Here is a 25706-nt window from a genome sequence, read left to right on the forward strand (position 1 = left end):
TTGTCAAAATCTGTTAACATTTTCGAAAAATGTAAATATGACTGAATTTTTTTTAAAAAATGATGGATACGTTCAGTGAAGGCGGTATTTGCCGCTGTTGTCATGCCCAAGGAACATTTAAGAGTCTAAACGAAACGTATACAAGTGAAAACAGGCAAGATACTTACTACAACGCTCTGCAAAAAACATTTAATATAGAAGTAATTTCATTTCTACATTAATTACCAAATGCTCGAAATATTTGTTTAAAAATATTTTCGAAACATAAAGGTCGTGTAAATGTAATTAAAAACAGAACAAGAATTTAATTATTTATTGTTTATTCCAATAATTCAGACGAACTGTTTGTGTTAATTAAGATAAATTTATTTGTAGATAAAATATATATCAAGCATGGATGGTATGTCGATTTGTAACATTTGCATCGAGAAACTGCTAGATGGGGAATTATTTAAACAGCAGGTTGAGGCTTGCGAGACAATCTTGAAACAACACTACAGCAATAAAGGTACAAACAATCATATAATATAACGAGAATTCTGTAATTTTGACACTTTTATATTCTAAAATAATTATCACATCTAAGTAAAACTTGCTATATATGTAATCAGATATATATAATACATTAAATGTTACTAGCTCTTGTTATGACTACCGCATGAAATTTACAGCAAATGTAGCGTCTGATTAAAATAAATGAATTCTTATATGTGTTCAGAATAAAAAAAAATATTAAAAAAAATTAGTAAACTTTTTTTTTAAAGTAAAATTATTTAGTAGCTCATAATGAAACTTATGATTGGTTTTATGTCATTTCAGACGATTTTAAGCAAGTAAAAGATGAACTCTATGACTTTCCCGACGGTGAGATAATAATTCCATAATTTATACTTCTACACAGTCTCCCATCACAACTTATCATGACCGGCATACAACACAATATACTGTATAGCATAGTATAGTATAGAACAAAGTATACTATAGACTGATCAGTGACGGAAAAATCTAATGGGCATAGTCTCATACTTTTCGGTACAAAGATTTTTTTTGCCTAACAAGTTCCTGTTACTGTCATAATTACATAATATGCTGTTGTCTTCCTTCAATGTCAATATTATTGTCTCCGAAATGTAAGGTCTTGTATTGAGGGCACTGATCTCTCATCAGCATAGGTCATTATTTATTGACTAACCGTGCCCTCGACATTGTCTTGAATTTTTTTTTTAATGAATCTAAGTTGACGGAGTAGTCCTTATTGGATTATGTACTTATGTTTATTAAGAAGGAGTCATATAAATACAAACAGACAGACAATATATATATATATAATTTATATAGATGTGCTTCAAAAATATATGTCTTTGTAATTTTTTAGTTGAAACAATAGTTAATGATGATTTAGATGATCAACCGCTGTCGGCTTACAAGACTTTGGAAATTGATTGGAAAATCCAACAGAATGGTGAGTGGAGAATGAAAATTTATATATACATATATATGTATATATGTAATTAATGTAAAGCGATTTTTCTTTGTATTCACTTGCATATGTTTTCAAATCTTGTTTGAGTTTTGAATTTTTCGTTGTTGTTTGATGGTACAATTAAAATAATTACAAAGTAAAGGTGTGTGGTCAGTTGAGAGTGAACTAAGAGGAAGGTAAAGTTATTCTTTTTAATTAAAAGTATTATGATAGTTTTAATCGGCTAGCAGGTTGTGTACACACAAATAAGTTATTTTGTTTTCCTTGTTTGTTGTTTTCAAATAATAATAATAAGAATGTTTGGATCTCCGCTGGATATTCAGATTTAAATAACTTTTAAAGCGGCGATGAACAGATCGTAATCGTTCTAAGGTACTTTCGTGGCTCAGAGGTAGTTGGGAGATTCATAAAATATATAGATGTTCTTTCTGATCGGACTGCTGTAACTTTATGCTCGAATATTAATAATGTTTGAAGGAAACTAATATTTTCGGATTACTACGCGTATTTTATTATGTTTACAAACTACATACTCCCGACGTTTCGGTTACTTTGCAGCAATTGTGATCACGGCAGACATCTCGTCTGCCAGTTAAAATAATAAATTACGCGCAGTGATCCGAAAATGTTAGTTTCATTTAAATGAATACTTGCGAAAGTTCTCATTATTATCAATGTCTTAGAGGAGAAAATTATGATGAAAATTGGTATAAATGAAATTAATAATTTTCGGATGTACTACGCGTGCTTTATTTTTGTAAAATCTTGGTACTCCCGACGTTTCGGTTACTTTGCAGCAACCGTGATCACGGGCAGACGAGATGTGCCACATCCCATAACCGGGACTATGTAATTTTTACAATAATAAAGCTAGTGTAGTATATCCAAAAAATATTAGTTTCATTTAAATGAATAAAACTCGCGAAAGTCAGATATCATTATGAAAATTGGTATTTTTTTTCAAACATTCTGCTTACCCCACCACAAATCTCTGTGCACGCCACTGATTATTATATATTATTTACAGATAAATATGTAAATAAATCAGAAAATCCAAAAATAAAGAAGTACGGCTGCGATTTATGTGATAAAAGATTCTCATACAGCGGTTCCTTAGATGTACACATGCGAGGTCACAGCGGTGAAAAATCGTATATATGCAGGCTATGCGACAGTAAATTTGCTTTGAACAAGGAATTAATACGACATATAAACTCTGAGCACTCCCAAAACGGACTGTTCCCGTGTAATTTCTGCTCGAAGAAACTAGAAAATGCCAGATCTCTGAAAAATCATCTGACAATACATTTCGGAGAGAAGTTTAAATGTCCTCACTGTGACAAAGAGTTCCAAAGAAAGAAAGGCCTCAAGGAACACTTGAAGACGCACACGGGCGAAAGGAATTTCAGTTGTACGCTGTGCGATAAATCCTTCTGCCACAACCAGACACTGAAATCACATATGCTGACCCACACGGGCGAGAGGCCGTACGTGTGTGACGTCTGCGGGAGAAGATTCCCTCAGAGAACACATCTAAAACGCCACATCTTCTTAATACACACCGGCATAAAACCTCACACCTGCAAAGTCTGCAATAAACAGTTCTCGAGCAAGAGCTACCTGTCGATACACCAACGGACGCACACAGGAGAGAGACCCTATTCGTGTGATGTCTGCAAGAAGGACTTCACAGCATACACGACGTTAAAGGTCCATATGCGTGTGCATACCGGTCTAAAACCATATTTGTGTACATTCTGCAATCGCCAATTCGCTCAGTTAGCGAGTTTTAAGCTCCACGAAAGGACACATACTGGAGAGAGGCCGTACTCGTGTAAGGTTTGCAAGAAATCCTTCTCCGACAACGGCTACCTGAAGATCCACATGCGTGTACACACGGGCGAGAAGCCGTTCAGCTGCGACATATGCAAGCGTTCGTTCAGAGAGACCGGACAACTGAAGCGCCACATGCGCGTACACACGGGCGTGAAGCCCTACACGTGCAAGGTGTGCAACAAACAAATCGGCAATCTGTCCAAACACATGCGTGTCCACACCGACGACAGGCCCTACAGCTGTAATGTGTGCAACAAACAGTTCTCGCTGAATGGCAACCTCAAGTTACACATGAGGATTCACACCGGCGAGAAGCCATTTAATTGCGACGGGTGCAATGTACAGTTCACACAGAGCAGCGGCTTGAAGAGGCACAGATGTGGCCATGTGAAGACAGACTGACAGACGTGATTAGAAAGTGTAATCACACAGCTATTATACAATATGGCGTAGAAATATTCAATTTATATATAAACTGGACAGAAAATATATATTTTGTTATATAAACATACATTTTAAACAATTTCTAACCACTAAGTATAGTGCACTTGAACTGTGAACCGGAATTTAAACTCACTCAGTCGATATAAATATGCAACTAAATATTAATACATACTTTCGGATGTTTTATTTAACTACCTTCAAATCAAGACGGCAGAGTGAAAGACGAGTGAAGTCGGGTGCAGATGTGTGTTTTATAGGAAAATAATCTATCAAATGAAAAATATTATTGCTAATAATTAAATTGAAATCAATCAATCAAGGTTTTATATCGGATTTTATCCTTGACACGCGGAATTGCTAATGGAGAGGGACGTTTTGCTGTTGTACGTTTGAAATTGAGTGAGTAGGCTGTTACCGAGTCAGTTTTTTATTTCAAACGCCAAAATGTGGATTTGCAGTCAAGCGCTATAAGGCCCAGCGGACAAAAAAACAATCTAAAATCAACGTTTTTCCTTAAGAGTCTTTAAAACCATTTTTTGTTAGTGTTTTTTCACTTCAAACCCTGTTTAAGAAATCCTAACTGTGAGATTAGCAAAATTTTTCCTAGTTGAGTTTAACTAGATGGCAGCATTGAACCATTTTTTCGGTCTTAGGACTAATATTGTCTATGCTTTCTCCGGGAATAAGGTGTTCATCCAATTGAAGAGTTTGGGTGTAATTAGTTACGAACACAGCACAGATTATAAAAAGCAGTTCTCTTTGAAGGTATCATAATGAGCAGGTTTCATTGAGATTCGTATAAACAACCTTACGTTAATCTCATCTTGTCATTTTTTATTATAACTGTGTTTGTTTTCTGTGACGTCTAAAATAAAGTAGATTTAAATTAACTGTGATGAATTTGTTTTTTGAATTTCCGACTTATTTGTCATTAAATATGCTGTATAGGAGATCTTTCCGAATATCTTGATTTTTTTTATTGTGGCCATGTTCAGACTTTCCATATGAGTAAAAACTCACCTTTTTGTATTTTTTCATACCTTCTTGCTACATTTATAAAAGCATAATTTGTTGTGTGGGTAGTTTCACACAGCTGCTGATAGGAGAAATCTTATAGGAAATATTGTAGTGAGTGTGAGTAAGATTTGCTTACAATTATTATCTTGTTATCTTGGAAGCGAACTTCGTTTTATAGGACGAGTGACAGTGGCTGAAAACCTTTGAACTTTTGTAACTCGACCCTGCCCTTTTCCTTTCCTCACCCTGTCCTCTCCCTCTCCCCCAATCAAGGTCGGCAAAGCATCCGCAACATCCCTCATGTTGCAGATGTCCATGGGCGACAATGACTACCTTCATCAAGTAGGCCCTTTACTCGTTTGCCGCCTTTGATACATAAAAACTAACTGCTACATCAAAATGAAAATAATATTTTCGAATACAACTCGTTACTTAATTTGCAGCAACCGAACCGTCGCGTACTAATCCGAAGACATTAGTTTCCTTTAAACGAATACTCGAGAAAGTCCTCGACCTCATAACCGCTACATCAGTAATAATATTACTTCACATATCTATAACACCCGCGTCTATCATATGTCTGAAGTCCCCTTGAGACACCACACCCGTTATCAACTGCATATCTGACCAGCGTCTGTGCCCACTCATTAGATGCATGTAAATTCAACGTTGGTCAGAAACGAAATATAATATTTCTATTATTTATACGCCTACTTTGTTTCGTCTAGCTCAATCAAGAAAGTCTTTAAGTCTAGACCACACAGCTGAAATGAGACGAAACCTCTCATCATTCCACGGATTCACCGTGCTGGTGGCGGGTCCATCGCGTTGCAGGGAGACGAGCTTCAAAACCGCGTTTACAGTAGATGGTGGTATAATAGCGTGTTGTTAATTTTTTACATTAGAAAATTAACAATTTTGATATATAGTTAATCAATATATCGTCTTTAATTAAACGTAGTTTTAGGAGGCAGAGCCACGCCGACAACCGGCTATAACGCTTAAAAATAAACTTCAAGTTTTTCGTATTTGCCTTAAAATGATTTTTAATCTTGGACTTCTATTTTTAATAACTCACATGTGTTTATTATTTTATTAAAAATTAAAAACCAGTGTCCTTTAGACCACACGATTGAAGTAAAACTTCTTTCGCTCCATCTATATGTAATATATATCCATATATATGTGTATAATACAGACATGTATATTTTATTTTTATTTTTTTATTTATTTATCTATTTATTTCTGGTAAAGCATTCTATAGAGGTGCAATAAGCACCTGTGCATAGACACCAGAAAAATATAATACATTTATAAAAATTAATACATAATATTAAATTAACTAAGTAAGTAGTGTACAGAGCATATTAAGATTATTTTACAAAATTTTTACATAAATACTATTTATTATGAATTAAAGTATTATTGATCTTATCCACCTCACAATATGTTTTCTTAACCATTTATTATAATTTAGCTCTTTCAGATTATTAGGAAGTAAATTAAAATATTTAATTGCAACACAAATTGCACTTTCAGTACTTATTGTTCTATTAATTTTTGGTAATGTTAACTGTCTAGCTCTTGTATTGATTACCCTATCAGAGTACAAAGTTTTACATTCACTAAAATAATAAGTTAAGGCTTGTACAACGAAAGATTGTTTAATCTTCAATGGTCCTAACATATTTTCAGAATTTGTCAATTTGCATAACGTTTTATTTTGTAGATTTACAATAGGTTTTAATGTGTTATCATATGCACCCCCCCCCCCATGCTATAATTCCATAGTTTATAACACTTTCAAATAGACCATGATAAATGATTTTCAGTGATGATGTGTTTATCCAATTACTTAATTTGTAAAAGAGGAAGGTAAAGTAATTGAGTTTTTTTCATTAGTTCTGCAATATGTTTGTTCCATTTCATGTTACAATCAAAAACTACTCCCAGATATTTACAACATTCAACTCTTTTCAACTCTCTATCTTTAATGTACAAATGAAAATTTGTAGGCACACTGTCAGTGTAACAACCAAAAGTAATAAATGTCGATTTATCAACATTTAGCGTTAACTGATTTACTTTTAACCATTGATCTAGCGTATTCAACCAATCAGACAAACAATCAGATACTACTAACCAATTAGATCCACTACACAGAACTACTGTGTCATCAGCATATGATACAAGAGCATTAGCAGGCAGAATATTAAAAATATCATTTATGTACATAATAAAGAGAAGAGGTCCCAAGATGGTCCCTTGGGGAACACCAATTTTTACAATTCTATAATCACTAGTACAATTATTCAATTTAACACATTGTTCTCTACCTGATAGACAATTAACAATCAATTTATGAGGTAGACCTCTGATTTCTTTGCGCCACAATTTATCAAGTAACATTTTATGATTAACTGTATCAAAAGCCTTTGCTAGATCCAGGAAAACCAGTAAAGATGCACGATTTTTGTCTAAATTATCATATATATATATAAACATATTAATTTTAGACAAATATTTGAATTCATTATGGCTTATTAGTACATCAGTAATTACTTGAATGTAAGACCGAAACAATGGCCATATGATATGAGAAATAAAATACCTACATATGTTTTCGAATGAAGATTAGAAAGATATGTAGAGAAAACCGCATCAATAGTTGTTCCATGTCTTGCGGTAGACTCATTTTGGTTATTATTCATTCGTAGTTCTAATTTACCTTGTAAAACTTTTACCAAAAATTGTCCACTTTGGGACGCGAAATTAACATTAAAACCTCCTGCTAAAATAAGAGGCAACAAATGACAATTTTCTCCTAATTCTTCAGAGCCTACTCGACTGTAAATCATAAGTCTTTTATATAAATAAAACCTTCACTAGAACAAACTAATTATTATCTTAAACCAAAACACCTTAAACGAGTTAAATTCAATTTACAGACACTAAAGTCGTGTCGACAAAATACTTTCCCGCGTAATAGTGAACAAACCAAATGTCATCACTTCGGGTGCGTTCGGGAATTTAATGGTTTGGTTCAAATTAAATGAGGGATGGAAAATCGATTCCGATTCTACTCGAGAATCGATTCTGTGGTCAAAAAACTCGATTATCTAGACTCGATTTCCAGTTATTAGAATCGATTCTATAATTTGCATTTAATTGTACTTTTTACCTAATTAAACTAGTTTTATTTATTAAAATTAAAATCTATAAAATTATTATTTACAAAAAATTTTAGAAACGATTATTGAAAATAATCAATTCTGGAAATTGATCAATAATTTCTGAGAATCGTAATTTCTGAAAAAAGAATCGGAATCGAGAATCGTTTCTCATCCCTAAATTAAAAGTGTGGTCCCTATATATAAATATTTTATACACTGGCTACGTCATACTGACATTTGACACTAGTGTAAAACTGTTTACTATTTTGATTTAAAAACAGAGAGTGTTCGCAAATATTTTCAATATAATTCTCAAAAGCCCAAGAAAATACAAATATTACTTGGATAGTAAAAAAATTATTACTGTTCTAAAAAACATGTCGGAGAACGTTTTGTCGAGATTTAAAGGGCTTTGTCGCTGTTGTCATTTAGATGGAAGTTTTAAATCTCTTAAAGAATCGTATGGGTTCAGAGGAAAGATAGAAATGTACTGCAACATGCTTACGGAGACATTTGGCTTGCAAGTAAGTTGTTGAAAGATTAAATTTTGTATAAAAACTCTTTAGACTTCAATAATAGAGACGCTATTTTGTAAAGAATTATTATCTTAAATCAGCTTACAGCGAAATATTAAAACTTAATTTTTTCAATGCAGAGATTACTGTTGGAAATTATTCTTTAAACCATGTTTAACTGTCAATAAGTTTTGGCTTATTTATAAATATCGTTGTATATTTTTTTATATTTAAAGGAACATTAAAGATCATTTGTTCTTAAAATATTACTTTAAATTTCTAAAGCAAAATATAGGGTTTTTTTTTGTTCGTATAATTTCTAGTTAAGTCCGGAGACACTTGAAGCTGGCTGCAATATATGTGATGATTGTGTTGTCAGACTCCGGGATTCAACCAAATTTAAGCACCAAGTACAAGCTTGCGAGGAAAAGTTCAACCTGATTTATGGTAAACTTGCTATTAGTAGATTTATAAAGAAAAAAAATTTACTACCAAAGACAATTTGGCAATTTTTTTATTAGATTATATTTTCAGAATATATAAGATGTGTTTTTTAATTTATAATACTTTAGAGTTATTGCTCTTGAAATAAATAAATTCTAAAAATGCTAATAAAAATCATAAATTTTTATCGGACAGGCCACAGTGTATTCAATAATTTCATAACTGAGTTATATAGATTTAATATGTGTCTAATAGAATATACTACCAACGGCACTCAAGTATCAAACAAATCACTCACACAGACACACAACACTCGCGCAGACACACAACACTCACACAGACACACAACAGTCACACAGACACACAACAGTCACACAGACACACAACAGTCACACAGATACACAACACTCACACAGACACACAACACTCACACAGACATACAACAGTCACACAGACACACAAAACTTAAACAATCCATTCATCTAATTTAATTTTTAGTGGGAATAAAGTGTTATAATATTAAAAAAATACAATCTCTGCGTCCGTAGCTTTTATATTTTAATAACTATAAATAAAACACGCAAACTATAAAAATATTGTTTTTATTCACAGTGCAGTATTGTAAAAATATTAAAGTGGAAACAGAAAATGATTGGGAGATATTAAATGACGAAACGGCGAGTAGATTAAGTGGGAGCGACCGTGACAGTGATTTTGAAGCCAGGAATGAAGTAGAAGTGAATGAAGTGAAGTCTTTGAGCGATGGCAGAATCGATGATGAATTTGTGAATGAAAATAGCGAGGGTGATATTGATATAGTGAAGAACGAATTTTTATATCCCATTGATGACAGAACTGTCTGGGATGTGGGAAATGGTGATAATTTTCAAAAAACTAAAGGTGAGTACATACATAGATGTATATATATATATAAAATTATGATTTAATCTGTTTTATTATATTTATGTTTGGACAATTTGCTTATTTTTATTTATTCTTATTTGAAGCTATTACAAATTCAAATATATATATTTTTTTCTTTATTTAATTTGTCTAATATTGAAACTTTTACAATTTCACATAATATAGTTAAAATTAACTTAATTATTTACTAGTTCATATTTTTTGAATATGTAATTTGGGGTCTGTAGTAGAAAAATATTATGATTGATTAATAATCCCTTGGCCACCGTATATACTATTGTCGAGAGTTTTTTTTTTATGTGTTAAAATAGTAATAAAATAAAATGGCGACAAAATGTCTTAACGTTAAACCAGTCGAAATAAATAGTAGTTTTATAATACAGAGCAGTTTGATACTCTTAAACAAATCAGGTCACAAGCAGCCTCGTCTTAAACGCTAACACATGTGCAGGTTTTTACACAAACACACACACACACACGCATACGTTTATATTTTTTTTTTGATAATTTTGGATATATCACTTTTACCAAAATGTCCGAATCATGAATGAAGAGACATTAAAAGTGTAAGAACGTATTTATGTATGAACTTAACTATAAAATAAATTTAATACGGTTCTTTGGCTAGGGTGTATATGTGCATAGTTTTGCAAAAAAATATATTTTAATCGTTAACTAAATGTTGTTATAAAAATATATTTATGTATAGTTACTAATTATTTTTGTATTGTAGCGTTCGTCTGTTCTCAGCATCAGGAACGTTTATTTTATAATGAAATAAACCGTAACATGTAGCCACAATAAAAAAAAAATAAACATTATTCCATTGTTATTTTTTCAAATCAACATTATTCCATTTTTTTTTTAATAAACATTTTTTTTTATTTTTTTTTAAATTAACATTATTGCATTTTTTTTTAAATCAACATTATTCCTTTTTTTAATTAAATCAACATTATTCCTTTTTTTTTAAATCAATATTATTCCTTTTTTTTAATCTGAGTCGCAAATTTTTTTATCACATGGAACACGTAAATATACTTGATATTTAAAAATTTATAAGCGAAGATGGTACACTCACTATATGTAGGTATATCTCATTAATTTTTTTTGTGTTTTTGCTAGAATTACGGCCAGTTTCCGCTCTTACAGATTATAAATTCTCTTCCTAAATATTGTAAATTAACTGTCTATGAATTTTTTGGGCGATTGATTACTAATTATAGCAGGCGACGACATCGTCTCGCCGGGGCCGTCGGCTATGAAGAAATCGCGCGATGGGATTGTGTTTGAGAAATGCGTGAACCACAAAATGTGTGTGACAACATGTTCGAGGGAAGGTTTTTTAACTTTTGATACGAAATCAACTGATCGTGAGAGTGAATCGAGTAGGTGAGTGCCTCATAGCAGACTGACCTCCGTAGCCTTCCCAGCACATTTTGTATTTTTTGCTCCGCCATAGTCCCTAAGCTGCGTCCCATTTCTTGAACCCTAGGGTTTGACCTCAGGACCTAACCTGACAATAACAATCTCACTCGGTCCGACTGTTATATAAGCTAATTGTTCTAACTAGCTTGTCGCTAACTCCAAGATAGTAATAACCTATAATGAGTCCGACAATTTCATAACCTCCTTAGATCCTAAGACAGGATGTCTTACGGACAGGTTATTTACAGTGTACAAATTTCTTAAATATAAATAAATATATATATAAAGTCTTTTTTTATGCTATCCTCATTGATGTTTTATTCGATGTGAAATTCTTGTCTCCCTAAAACTCGCTGTTATTTCGTCCTCGTGTTACTTACATTTGTTTCATCAAAGTCATAAAAAGGTATTATTGCATGAAATTGTATTTATAATTTAATTGCCACAAAAAATAATCACAGTGCCGGTCCACCAGAAAACAGTCAAGTTTTTGGGTCCTCTGGAGTAAGGACTGTAGAAAAAATGGCAAAGTCTAGGGTTTCAACACGTCGTTGGAGGGATAAAAAGAAAGGGGTTAGTGGGTCATCAAAAAAACAGCCGAAGACCGCAGCGCAACGTATGCGAGAATACCGACAGAGAAAAAAAATGTAATTAAAGATCTCTTTACGTACAAAACTATAGAAATTAAAGGCACTTAGGGTCTTATCTGCATTTTCTTATTCAGTGCAAGGGAGGTGCAGCTGAAGCGAAGTGATCAAGATATAGATGCTGCAGCCAGCACTTCTTCATCTAGAAGTTAGGCCAGTCCATCAACAAACCATGGGTCGCAAGTCCCAGGCACTGTTGAAGCTCCTCTCCCTGCAACATGGACCCGGCACCCGGACGGTGAATCCATGGAATGCTGAGAGGTTTCGTCTCATTTGAGCTGTATGGTCTAATCTTAAAGACTTTTTTTTTTTGTTTGAGCTACACGAAACAAAATAGACGTTTGAATAAAAGAAATAGTAAAAAAAATGTTTTTATTTTTCATTTCAGATAACTTTATATTTCGTTACTGACTAGGGCTGTTGATATTTTTTTTAATATCGGATTCTCGATATATCGATATTTTATCAACAGTCCTAGATGCTAAAGCTATTAACGCTGGCAGGTTAAGTAGGGTGATAAGTAACAACAGTGAGTAAATAATACGTTTTAGGTTATAGTTTTTTTGCTAATACAAAATTACAACACGTTTTAAGAAGAAGAGAGGAAAGCTATAATACAGTGCAAATAAAGTACACGAGATAAAGTTTATATATGTTGATATAATTTCAATTTCAATCGTTGAATTGATGAGAAAAATTTAAAAATGAAAACTTATTTCAAAAAAAATATCGACCGTCGATATTCATATTTCAATATCGATATTTCATCAACAGTCCTATTCCTGACCAACGTTGAATTTACATGCATCTAATGAGTGGGCACAGACGCTGGTCAGATATGCAGATGATAGCGGGTGTGGTGTCTCAAGGGGACTTCAGACATGATAGACGCGGGTGTTATAGATATGTGAAGTAATATTATTACTGATGTAGCGGTTACGAGGTCGAGGACTTTCGCGGGTATTCGTTAAAGGAAACTAATGTCTTCGGATTAGTACGCGACGGTTCGGTTGCTGAAAATTAAGTAACGAGTAGTATTCGAAAATATTAGTTTCATTTAGCAGTTAGTTTTTATGTATCATAATTTGAGGACTTTTTTTTTTTATTTAAGTCCCTTAAATAAGGTAAAGCAGTGTAGATCACAAACTGCAGTTAATGCAGCGTTCCAAAATATCGTCTCGCCAAAATTATGAATAAATCACTTCCTTGAAAAATCTAACAGAAATATTTTTCTACATTAGTCATTATTGTTGTAACTGAAACTGTGTTGATAAACATGCATTTATCCTGAAAATGTAATCTCGGGAATGGCACTGAATAAGATAAAGTTAATCAGGGTCAGTAAAACCAAAAATACATTTCATTTCGTAAATCTACGAAACCGAAAAAAAAACAGGGTAAGTAAGACAGAAAAAAAATCCAACTAAGATATATGTACATACTAGATTCAACAATTTCTTGAATAGTAACACTGATTTTATGATGACAGTCTTTACTATAACATTCACATAATTGAATAATATTATTTTTTCGCAAGTTTTGAAAATTCTGTTCAGCATGGAACCAAACATGTTACGTTGGAGATAACGACTTTGCAATTAGTTTCTATGTCAAGACACTAACTTAATAAATTATTGATTATCCTTCGCATTTAATTGTGAAAAAGTATGGTTTAGTTTTTTTAAGCAGCGACGAAAGTGAAAATGTATGAAAAAATCGGTTTTCGGTCAAATTAAATATATTTATTGCAATATGGCATTAGATAACGGAATATATCATAAATAAAATTTAACACTATTAAATAAAAAGTATTATAATAAAACCTATTGCGGATATGTAACAGAAGTAATAATTAAATTCACATTATTGTCTCATGGCCGTCATCTGTCAAAACCACCAAGCTGTCACTGCTCGTGACAACATAAAAAAAAAACTCTTATTTATAAATAAACAAACATCTTATAATTTATTTGTAAAAATGTCTGAAATATCGGAGTTTAAGGCTGTGTGTCGTTGTTGTCATACTTATGATATGCTTAAAGATATTACCAGATTATATGAAAATAATCAAATTACGGAAATGTATTCAGAAATGCTAAACGAGACATTCGGTTTAACAGTACGTACAAGAATTTAGAGCACAATTTTTTTAAATAATATATAATGTAACTACTCAGCCATGTTACATCGTTCATTTAGTCAAAGTAAACTGAATAAAAATATATATTTTTCATATTTTTTTTTGTTCAATTTATAGTAATAGTTTTGTGCTATTAGTTTCAAGTACAAAGATACTATCCCTTTTACGAGTCGTATAGTGGTACTAAATACATACCAATTCCAGTTTTTCATTCATAAATCTTCATTCAAATATCAACATTAGTTAATAAATAAAATGCCAATATATCTCTGTCATTAATTTTCCCATACAAATTCATAGCCAGGTTCTGGCGTCTGTCCGCACCAAATAATAGTTATTAAGATAGTTAAAGGTGAATAATCAATTTCTTGATAATAAAAACAAATACAACATAATTTCAGCTCCGGACTCCACCTGTAACTGTTCAGTATACAATATGTGACACCTGTATTATTCAGCTGGAAGCTGCGAACCAGTTCAAGAAACAAGTGCAGAAATGTGAAGCCAAGTTTATAGAGTGTTGTCAAAGTAAGTTATGACATATATATATATATACATACAATATTCCTCAATGGTTTACAGGAGCGATAATATGTCACTAATTATAATTGTTGCTAATAAAATATTTAACGCTATGTTTATTTAATGCATGCATGCATATATATACCTATATTAACATGCAAGGTGCAAGTAATGTATGCATTAATTACAATCCAATGAGTTTGTATTAAATTAATAATTTGTTGCCACCATCAATATCAACTTCCTATGTGGCGGCTTGTTTAGCTTTACTATACATCTCTTTGCTGCAACATTGGAGAATATTGATTAGGATTTTTTATAGAAAAAACGTAGAAATGAAAACCAAGTTGTTAAATAAATGGAATGTTTAATTGGTCTGGAATTGATGTGCAATAGCTTAGTCGGAAAAGAGTCCGGAACTCAATATTCTAGACTACACGATCAAAACCAGCTCGGGTCAAAGAATTTTTAATATTATAAACATTTTATAAGAATTAATATAAATGTATAGTAATATTTAAAGTGTTTTTTTTTTCTTATAGAGAACAACTTCAATTACAAGGTAAATGAATTGGAGACGGTGAAACATGAACCGGGGGAATGCTGTGAGAAAAATGAAGTTTCCGGAAGTGAGTAGAAATTTACATGAATGTTGACAATTATATCACAAACTTGTTTAAATACTATGGAAGTTGTTTTAAAGTGTATGTACGTGTATTCGGTCATATTTCTCATAAAGTATTTAATATAACGATATCCAAGACTTGCGAGAATTCATTTAAATAAAACTAATATTTTCGTGTCGTCCGCCCGTGATCACGCTTACTGCAAAGCAAGCGAAACGTCGGGATGCAGTTAAAATAGTAAAAAAAGCGTAGTAAATCTGAAAATATTAGTTTTTATTTAAGCGTATATACTCGTACATTATTAAATGTATTTCTGTCTTGACTTTATAAAATGTATGACGAAAAAACTATCTATTCGACCATAAAAACTTTTATGTACAAAATGATTTTGTTTATTGATGGTTTCTCAATTTTGTTTGCCTAAGTTTTATGTACAATTTAGTAGAGGCAATGAAAGGAATTAATGTTTGTTTTTAAATAACTTTACAGAGTCAAATATATCTTATAAGGAACGTAAGAAAGATAAAAGAAACACAAAAATAAAGGATCACCAATGCTTTGAATGTCAGATATGTAAAAAAAGTTTTATATCAATGCAAAAGATGTTGAACCACAGGCACAGACAGCATCAAAAGAAATCTGTCTTCATTTGTGACATGTGTCACAAGGAGTTTCTACATAAGAACTCCTTGTTAAAACACATAGGATGGCACATGGGGATAAATAAAAGATTCATATGCGAGATATGTGGATATTCATTTCACGATAAGACAAATTTAAACGTTCATTTACAGGCCGTCCATCAGAAACTGAAGTTATACACGTGTACACTGTGTCCAAAAAAATTCGCGGCGAATAAGAATTTAAAAATACATTTCCGTCTTCACAGCGGCGAACGGCCGTATAAATGTGATGTTTGCGATGAAGGTTTTATATGTTCGACCTATCTGGTGAAGCATAAACAAAAACATGACAATGTCAAAAAATTTGGCGGGAAATACGTTTGTAAGGTTTGCAGTACTGTTTTCAACGAGCGGCATGTTTTTACGGCGCATATGCGCTCTCACGTCGGTGTTAAGCCGTACAGATGTAGTTACTGCGAAAAGGATTTCTTTACACGTTTCTCTCTCAAACGACACAACGAAAATCAACATAACGAAAACATCGTATGTAAAAAATGCGACGCCATTTTTTCTGATAAAACAAATTTACAGCGGCATGTCAAAATGCATGGTAAAGAGAAAAAGTCGTGATGGATCCAAATGTTCCGAGAATCATAACCTCAGTGATAAAAGTAAAAAAGTGTTTAACGAAGAATTGGAAGTGTCTTCGATTAAGAAGAACATCGATTCTTGAAATGTTAATTCGTAAGTTATTATTTGTTAGCTTAAGGTTGAGAGAAAAATGTCTTTATTTTTTTATATTGTTTTTAAATAACAAGTATTTTTAATATCATGAAACTGGTCATTGTTTTGAATGTATTTTTTATACAATTTTAATATGCCTACAACGAAATCATGTCTCGGAATTCACAACATTTAAGTTGCCGTCGGACCCGGCACCCGCTCGGTGGATCCAAGGAATGCTGAGAAGTTTCGTCTCTTTTACTACTCACTATTTTTCGTGACATAAATGTATATACAATTAAACTATTGAATACATACTTCTAAAATGTGCTGATATGTTATTTGTGTAAATTTTTATTTATAAAATAATAGACTTTTGTCAGTCGTTTATATATATTGTGTTACATGAATAAAATATTTATTTTTTCGGTTGTTTAATTTAAATTATTTAAAAGTTGTATAAGGAAGGAATAATGTAGTATTAAATGTGTACAAAATGATGTAAATTTGAATGGTCTTATTAAGCAAGCTGCAACATTTTTGTGATTGCGAGAAGCGATTATTCTTAAATAAGATTCCTTTGAAATTGAGGTTTTTGTTTCTTTATTAAACAATTTAACATATATATTCTAACCAGTATCTTTTTTTAAAAGAAGGTTCTATAACCTTTTTTTTAATGTCATACTATTTACCTGCCCATGATATTATTTAATTTATTTTTCAAACAATAAGCTTATAAGAAAAGATTGATTCAATTTAATTAAAATTTTTAATTATTCGACGAAAATCTACTGATATTTTATTTAAAGTTCTTAGTAACCCAAAATAAGTCGAAACACAGTAAAGACTTTTTATAATAAAACCTTTTTTCTAATCACGCTTATGTACGAGATACAGTTCCAGATTTGTAATATAATTAGTACAGCACGGAGGGCGCCACTTGTAACATTTAACTATTTCCGCGGCTGTGCCTATAGACAAATTAGAGCAATGTTAATAGAAGAAAAAAAAAACGGTTGTAGTGTTATCAAGTAGGTACTCAATAGTCACTCCAGAACTCAACATTTAGAAAAAGGGAAGAAATCGTCATATAAGATATCTGTGTTTCGTTTAGAATAAAGGGCTACATCACTAGACATTTCCGGTAAAAAATAATAATTAAAAAATGAGTGTTTCACGTCATGAGCGTAACAAAAAGTATTAGATCTAGAAAGGAAGTAGAATGAGACGGGCCAGTTACAGCAATGGTAAAATAATTTAATGATAATTTTGACTCTCAAATTCAATTTCTACCCTCAACATTATGAATTGGATTTTCGCATGACTTTAAGTAATTACACCCGTTATTACTAAAATCGAGATATCTAATTTAATTTGCATCGAAAGTTTCATAATTTCTCATTGAATTCACATTAATCTTCGGCCAATTTGTCTGTTTATTGAGTTTTTTCTCATATATGAAATTGTTGACATTTGAGTTATTACCTACTTACAACATAATATCTTTCCCTAGATTGGCAATAAGATTCGCGTATAATTCTTACATACATAACTAACGTTAAGAAATTCTTGGAATCATTATGGAACTTGTAGTAAGATTAGAGTAAAACCTCCTTTATGACGTTCCCATAAGAGTCTTTACATGTCGACACAACGTATGTTATTTTAAAAGACATATCCAGACGTTTACCGCTTCTAATTGACATCGCATGGGATTTTGAACTCTATTGTTGAAGATATAAAATATTGACACGCTTTCTGGAGCTAATTGTATGTTGTATTATACTAGCGCAAGATTCGAAAGTGGTCAAGCAGTTAGTCAGTCGAGCGGCGGAACGCATGTCGCGCGTGAATCGCGACATTAAAAGGTCCCAATTATAAAATAAAACGACTTAGCCGATTTACAAGTGGCGGGAACATTTGACGGCTGTCAACATTTTTGTAATATCTTGTGTACGAAAATTCCTGTGCTGTGTTTAATATTAAATAAATATACGTGCTGCATATTTGATTTCAAATAAACGCCTGGATAACTCGGTCATTGGTAAGACGCCATTTCATTTTGTTTAACATAAGAACACGTTATACGGCCATCTTTATTTGCCAGCTGTGTTGTGTGGAATGTGATTTTATTTATTACGTAGACTCATATCAGTATTTATACGAATGCTAACAGACTAGGTTTATGGTGTCATATGATCTCATAATTCGTTTTAAATTAATATTAAATAATACAATGTGAGTTGATTTATGTAGTTTTTCTAGAATTCTGTTTTCATTTCTGTTGTGTATTTAATCAATTAATTAATATATCATACAGTTAAAAGCAATATTGGTTTTAAATTATTAATATTTTTGTATAACGCATGAATAAAACGTATTTTATAAAGATCTTATTTTAATTATTTTGAAAGTGAGCGCAGTGACATTTTCATTCAAAACGGTTTTTTTTTTAATTTTAATCTACATAGACCAAAATGTTAATCATTCATCTGGTTCAAAAAGATTTTATATATTATTAAATTGTAGAAAAGTAATATCTAAAATGTTATCTGTGAACTTGTGCTGCCATCTGTGATGGTTTAGTTAACGTCAAAACTACTTTAAATAAAAACGTTAGTTCTGTTCTGCACTAAATAGCGTTGTTTTATTATAGGTTATGGGCCCAGAAAATTAATGAAAAGTAGTGTTTTAACAAGTATTTCGTCACGGTACGAGTGTTAAAAAGACTGTTTCGACACGCGTTTACACTGTGTTGTGTAGATTGGCTGGACATTCGTGAAATAAAAGTATTTTATTCAGAATTACGATGGCGGCAAACTACTTGGTAAATGTACCCAAATTACGCGGGCGGGAAAATTACAGCGAGTGGAGCTTCGCGGCAGAGAATTTCCTAATCCTTGAAGGCATGAAACATTGTGTAAAGCCAGAAGGAGCTGTAGTAGGAGCTGCAGACGACGAGAAAACTCGAGCAAAATTGATTATGACAATCGACCCGTCTTTGTTTGTACATGTGAAAAGTGTAAGAACAACGAAAGAACTCTGGGATAAACTACAACAGTTATTCGATGACAACGGTTTTTCAAGAAGGATAAATCTGTTACGGAATCTAATTTCGATAAGATTGGAAAACTGCAGTTCAATGACGTCCTACGTGACTCAAATTATTGACACGGCTCAAAAATTAAGTGGCACGGGTTTTGAAATAAATGACCAGTGGACAGGCTCATTGTTATTAGCAGGATTGCCGGATCGATTTTCACCGATGATCATGGCAATTGAGCATTCAGGCATTAGCATAACGGCTGATTCTATCAAATCGAAATTGTTAGACATGGAGTCAACCATAGAGGAACGTGATGAAGTTGGCGGCGCGTTCGCAGCTCGTTCGAATTCTAAGTACAAGAAAAATAAAATGGCGTCAAGAAAAAATGTCAATGTTGGTAGCACTGCCGATACGTCAAAGTCAAACGTGACATGTTACAGATGTAAACAAAAAGGCCATTATAGAAATCAATGTACTAATAACGAAAATAACGCGTCGAACTTCAAGGAAAAACCCCGAATGCAGTCTAATGCGTTTAGTGCTGTGTTCCTGAGCGGGAATTTCAGTAAAAATGCATGGTATATTGACTCTGGAGCCAGTGTACACCTTACGGCAAATGAAAGTTTGGTTATGAATGCGTCGTATGATCAGAAACAGGAAATTATCGTTGCGAACAGTAAAAAGTTGTCAGTTTTGTGTTCTGGCGATGTGAAAATTATAACTACAACTGGTGATATTGATTACGAAATTATGGTTGAAGACGTTTATTGTGTTCCAAGTCTGGCGACTAACTTGCTATCAGTCAGCCAACTCATAAGCAAAGGAAACAAGGTATCTTTTTCTGATAGTAGTTGCTCGGTATATAACAAAAATAATAAGTTAGTAGCAACAGCATTACTAGAAAATGGAGTGTACAAAGTAAACTTACAAAACCAGGAACATTTGGCTGCATCAGTTGTATCAGGTGTTACATGGCATCGCAGATTAGGACACATTAATAAAGACTACCTGAATCAGATGAAGACTGCAGTACAGGGTATGTCTTTTGATGAAAAAGTGGATATTGGTAAATCTTCATGTGATACATGTTGCGAAGGCAAACAGTGTCGGTTACCTTTCAAGAGTATCAATCAGAGAAGCAGTGACCTATTAGATATAGTCCATACAGATATCTGTGGGCCTATGGAAAATATATCCATAGGAGGATCCAAATACTTCTTGTTGTTTGTCGATGATTGTAGTCGAATGGTGTTTGTTTATTTTCTAAAACACAAGAATGAGGCTTTGAGGTGTTTCAAAGAATTCAAAGCCCAGGTGGAAAATCAAACTAAGAAGACAATCAAAGTATTAAGGAGTGATAATGGATTAGAATACTGTAATAAAGAGTTTGACAATTATTTAAAAGGTGCTGGCATAATACACCAAAAAAGTAATCTATACACACCGCAGCAAAATGGATTATGTGAGCGATTCAATCGTACTATTGTTGAAAAGGCAAGATGCTTACTCTTTGATGCCAACCTAGGGAAAGAATTCTGGGGTGAGGCTACTAACACGGCAGTATATCTACAGAATCGAAGCGTGGCTGCAGCATTGGGTAATAAGACACCGTATGAGATATGGACTGGCTGTCAGCCCGACATAAGCCATATCAGAATCTTCGGTAGTACTGCAATGGTCCATGTAGCTAAAGAGAAGCGCAAGAAATGGGACAAGAAGTCAGAAAAATGCATTCTCCTTGGATATCCAGAAAACATAAAGGGATACAGGCTGTATAACCCAGAAACAAAGAAAATATTGACTAGTAGAGATGTGGTTATAATAGAGCAGGAATCAAAATCTGAATGTCAGATGGAAGTTTCCTCTCAGAGTTTTGATTCAGTGGGGGAAGAAGAAGTTAATATAGATGAACCAAACTCGGAATCTGACCACACAGATAGCTCAGAGGACACATTTCTGGATGTGGTTGATGAGACATATAAACCTAGTGATTCTGAAGCTGAAGATATCCCGCAGATTAGACCTCAAAGACCTACACGAGAGAGGAAGCAACCAGACAGGTTCAAATGTTCAAATTTTTGTGCTGGTGAGAGCACATATGATGATGTGACAGGATTGTCTCTTCAGGATGCCTTAGCCGGACCTGAAAAAGAACAGTGGAAAATAGCTATGGCTGAAGAGTTACAAAGTTTCAAAGAGAATGATGCATGGGAGATTAGCAATCCTCCTCAAGATGTTAGAGTTGTAAAGTGCAAGTGGGTGTTACGTAAAAAATATGATTGTGATAATAACATTCGGTTTCGTGCGCGTTTAGTGGCGAAAGGTTTTTCACAAGTTCAAGGTGTGGACTATACTGACACTTTCTCACCTGTATGGTTTAATTGTCAGATAAAACATCTTTTAAGTGCTTAGTAGCTATAATATCATTTGAAAAAATGAAGAAATCGTCGACATACAGAGTAACAATAGTTTTTAACTTATCCTGTGTTTTCAAAAACATACAAGGTTCTATCTTAGATTTAACAAAGCCAATTTTTAAAAGACATTCCTCTACTCTCTTGTACCATACTCTTGAAGACTGTTTTAAACCATACATAGATTTCTTTAATTTAAGAAATTTACAGTTTGAAATAACTAATAAGAAGTACACTATTGAATTATATAATGATAACCAGAGTGCATTAAAGTTAACTCAAAATCCAATCTTTCATAAGAGAAGCAAACACATTGACATACGTTATCATTTTTCTAGAGAATGTGTAAATAATAATATTGTGAATGTTAAATATTTACCATCAGCTGAGATGCCAGCTGACTTACTTACAAAGAGCTTGTGCTCTAATAAGCATTATTATTTATTGGATAAGTTGGGGGTTCAGCACATATGTTAAAGTTAATAATTGTTCATTATACTGATTTTTATCAATATAACATTGTTAGATATAGTGGGGGTGTAGAAAAGTAATATCTAAAATGTTATCTGTGAACTTGTGCTGCCATCTGTGATGGTTTAGTTAACGTCAAAACTACTTTAAATAAAAACGTTAGTTCTGTTCTGCACTAAATAGCGTTGTTTTATTATATAAATATTATTCTTAGTCAAGTATTAGATATATTAAATTGAAAAATTAATCTTATAAGCATTGGTATTGAATATATACCAAAATTTTGTATTTTTTTAATGTTTAAGTGAGTAAAAAAAATTAAAAAAAACATGACGATTATTTTAGAGAAATTAATTTATATGTATAATATGCCTATGTAACATGTTTAAATTAGGTAGCTCTAAAGCTCTATAATGTTATTGTAATGTATATAACACGTAACCATAGAAAAATATTAAATGGGCTTTTTTGTTGTACCATAAATACTGACTTTCTTTTTAATTATTTTGGATACAGCCAATGTAAGATCAGTGATGAAGTTTTAGAAAACGTAAAAAAATAAGTCATCTTAATCCATTTCTCTTATCTTAAATAGGAGGATTAATCTATTTGTCTGATTGTTTTCTATTTAATTATAAAAAATATTCCAAAATCGTTTCGATTCCGATAGTTTTGGAACTATTATAGAAGTTAGATCTGATTTTGATTTAATATTAAAATTAATTAAGACAGCATAACCTAAATATAACCGGTCAAGTGCGAATAGGATTCCACAACGAAGGTTTTATAATAAAAATCAAACCATCAATCTTCGTTTAAGAGTTTGCTAACGTATTAATTGGCAACAGAATTACATAATCTATGAAAATTACATCGTCTGTCACGGTTCATGAGATACTGTCTGGTTACAAACGGACACACAACTGAGTCTTATCAATAGCTTACTCATTGCTGAAGGAACCCTTAAAAAATCTTCTAAATTTCATCCACTTGGGTGAGGAACCCTAAACAAAATCCACAATCTATTTCAATAAATCAATATTTTATGTTCAAATCAATGTCCAAATTCGGAGTGTATGTGAAACATCTCCCAAGTCAAGGCTAACGACGATGTCCTAACGTATTGAATTTATAAATTGATATTTTTGCTATTATTTGCAATAAAAATTTGTAAGAGAGTTATAGGAAATAATATTTTACGCCCAATGATCTTGTTCTTCTCGTTTCCATTACATTTATTCGTGTTATGTGAGCTTATTTACAAAATATGATTTACTGGACAGGTTAGTATAACATTTTATAGTGTGTCATAGACATTATGACACAATTGTAATAAGTATATTGTTATAAAGTTATCAAGATCTTATAAAATAAAATTTTTACTTATCACGTATACAATGACGTATTTTCTTTGATACATGAATAGGTGCTTTGTTTATATCAAATAAAATGAATAGAGGCGCGAGACTATAATAGTCAGCTATATATGGGTAACTCTGATGATTCAGTTAACTCTGTCTTGTTGCAAGTTATCTTCAAAGAAACTATGAAGTAATTTATGTCATATTTATATGGAAACATGATATTTTTTAACATGAAGAAATTTATAAGCTTATTTAATTAAATTTATAATTAATATACCATAAAGAGTTAGGTTGTCCGAAAAATATATGTATACCGCAGGCTTCCATACAAAAGACATCAACGTGCGCAACACTTGTGCCCAACAAAACATATTGTGTTATACGGACGAAAATGATTCACATTTAATATAATAACAAACATTCAAATTATATTATCAGCTGTGACAATAAGGCTTACATTTACTACAATAATGTTTTGATACGGATATATGGGATTACGTTACAGCGAGTGGTCGGTGACGAGGCGATGTTGAACAAAATTATTACAACAGAAACGGTAGGTAGTGATTATCATAATACAAAGAACTGTAGGGACGCGATGGTTCAGTTGTTTCGACCGGGAACCGGCGAGCTGGATTCGCAGGTTCAAATCTAGTCTCACGAAGATTATTTAATTTTATCTTGAATTCTAAAATGTTAATGAGATCGAAGACTTTCGCGAGTATCAGTTACATATAACTAATACCTTTAGGATTATTCACATCTCGTCTGCTGAAAAATAACCGAAACGTCGGGATTATGTAGTCTTTTAAAATAATAAAATACGCGTAGTATAATACAAAGAATATTAGTTTTATTTTAATGTATTGATTTAGTGCAGCCTTCTAATGTTTTGGATCTCGCTTGTGAGATGATTATGGAACTGGTTTGGGACTTACACCGTTAGTCGACATTAAGTTAATTCTCATCAATATCTTGAAGGTGTCCTGAGATATCTCTCTTTTATTTAACTTTAAAGTATTAATAGTATTATTTAGATTAAATTTCATTTTATGAACATGTTAGATACTTTCACCTCGGTTAGACATTGGTGGGTTTTTTAACAATTCATTTGAACCGAACAAAAATCATCCATTTCTATGTTCATTGCTACAAATCAGCGCAACACCTTCGGAGCTCTCAGTGATACGTTAAAAGACTTTATCATAAACTATCAAACAACAGTTATTTGGAATAGTTTGCTTACGTCTGTGTTTCCCGCGAGTTGTAATTTCGGTGGCTTCAAGTGAAGAATGAATAGGCTGATATTGAGATGGCTTTCACTACCTGCGACTTCAAATCCACCTTCCAACGGGTGGAATGTCAGTCAAGGACCATCCACTGGTGATTACAAAAAAAAAAATATTAGTATACTTCGCGTGTGACTTCAATGAAGCCAAATTTAAAGACGTTTGGTTTTCATTACTGTTATTACAAGTTTGAATCGTAAAAACTCAATACGGTGAGTTATAGCGTTAAAAGTTAGAGTATAAATGTATGTAAAAATAATAACTGTATTTATTGAGTATACTCAATATATTATACGATAGAGTTGTGGTGAGAACGCTGTATATTTACCGTGTGCACCGATGGTACGAGAACTACGCGAAACGTAATTTTTAACGTAATGTATGTATCAATGAACCAGTTGTTACGTGTCCGTTCCGTGTTTGTTACGTAACAGCTGATCACCAACAGTTAACAATTTATAAGTTTTAAATTATAATAGCATGAGTCAGAGGATTATTTCTCATTTCTTTTATAGTTTTTGCTATATATAATTTTACTGTAGATACTACAATATAATTAATTTATTATTCCAACTTG

At 32.4% G+C, this 25706-nt stretch overlaps 4 protein-coding genes across 7 annotated transcripts in view; all 4 read left to right on the top strand.

Moving 5' to 3' along the window:
• Position 1: 1 nt before the first annotated feature.
• LOC116776464 (gastrula zinc finger protein XlCGF57.1-like) lies at positions 2 to 4653 on the top strand. 2 transcript variants are annotated; one of them, XM_032669667.2, is made up of 5 exons: positions 2 to 200; positions 376 to 508; positions 820 to 864; positions 1376 to 1462; positions 2511 to 4653. In XM_032669667.2, exons 1-5 carry the CDS (start codon positions 60 to 62, stop codon positions 3719 to 3721), a joined length of 1617 nt encoding a protein of 538 aa, XP_032525558.2. In that variant the 5' UTR covers positions 2 to 59; the 3' UTR covers positions 3722 to 4653. The 2 variants fall into 2 exon arrangements, with proteins under 2 accessions (XP_032525558.2, XP_061381596.1); XM_061525612.1 differs by having other exon boundaries at positions 27 to 154.
• Positions 4654 to 8189: 3536 nt separating this feature from the next.
• LOC116776597 (uncharacterized) lies at positions 8190 to 12260 on the top strand. Of its 3 annotated transcripts, none has more exons than XM_032669824.2 (6): positions 8190 to 8477; positions 8792 to 8915; positions 9525 to 9812; positions 11063 to 11228; positions 11726 to 11911; positions 11989 to 12260. In XM_032669824.2, exons 1-6 carry the CDS (start codon positions 8331 to 8333, stop codon positions 12062 to 12064), a joined length of 987 nt encoding a protein of 328 aa, XP_032525715.2. In that variant the 5' UTR covers positions 8190 to 8330; the 3' UTR covers positions 12065 to 12260. The 3 variants fall into 3 exon arrangements, with proteins under 3 accessions (XP_032525715.2, XP_061381646.1, XP_061381647.1); XM_061525662.1 differs by having other exon boundaries at positions 11066 to 11228; XM_061525663.1 differs by lacking the exon at positions 11989 to 12260 and having other exon boundaries at positions 11740 to 11877.
• A 1418-nt stretch (positions 12261 to 13678) lies between these two features.
• On the top strand, positions 13679 to 17135 carry LOC116776596 (zinc finger protein OZF-like). Its single transcript, XM_061525658.1, has 4 exons — positions 13679 to 14030; positions 14453 to 14579; positions 15116 to 15202; positions 15689 to 17135. The coding sequence occupies exons 1-4, from the start codon at positions 13785 to 13787 to the stop codon at positions 16450 to 16452; spliced, it is 1224 nt and encodes a 407-aa protein (XP_061381642.1). The 5' UTR covers positions 13679 to 13784; the 3' UTR covers positions 16453 to 17135.
• A 1219-nt stretch (positions 17136 to 18354) lies between these two features.
• Positions 18355 to 25706, top strand: part of LOC116776633 (scavenger receptor class B member 1) — a 50168-nt gene continuing 42816 nt past the window's right edge. The window contains exon 1 of the mRNA XM_061525582.1: positions 18355 to 18589. The gene's annotated coding sequence lies outside the window, so the exon portion shown is untranslated. The remainder of the gene's footprint in view (positions 18590 to 25706) is intronic.

Source organism: Danaus plexippus, chromosome 30 (genome assembly GCF_018135715.1).
Source record: "Danaus plexippus chromosome 30, MEX_DaPlex, whole genome shotgun sequence".
Classification (NCBI taxonomy): Eukaryota; Metazoa; Arthropoda; class Insecta; order Lepidoptera; family Nymphalidae; genus Danaus; species Danaus plexippus.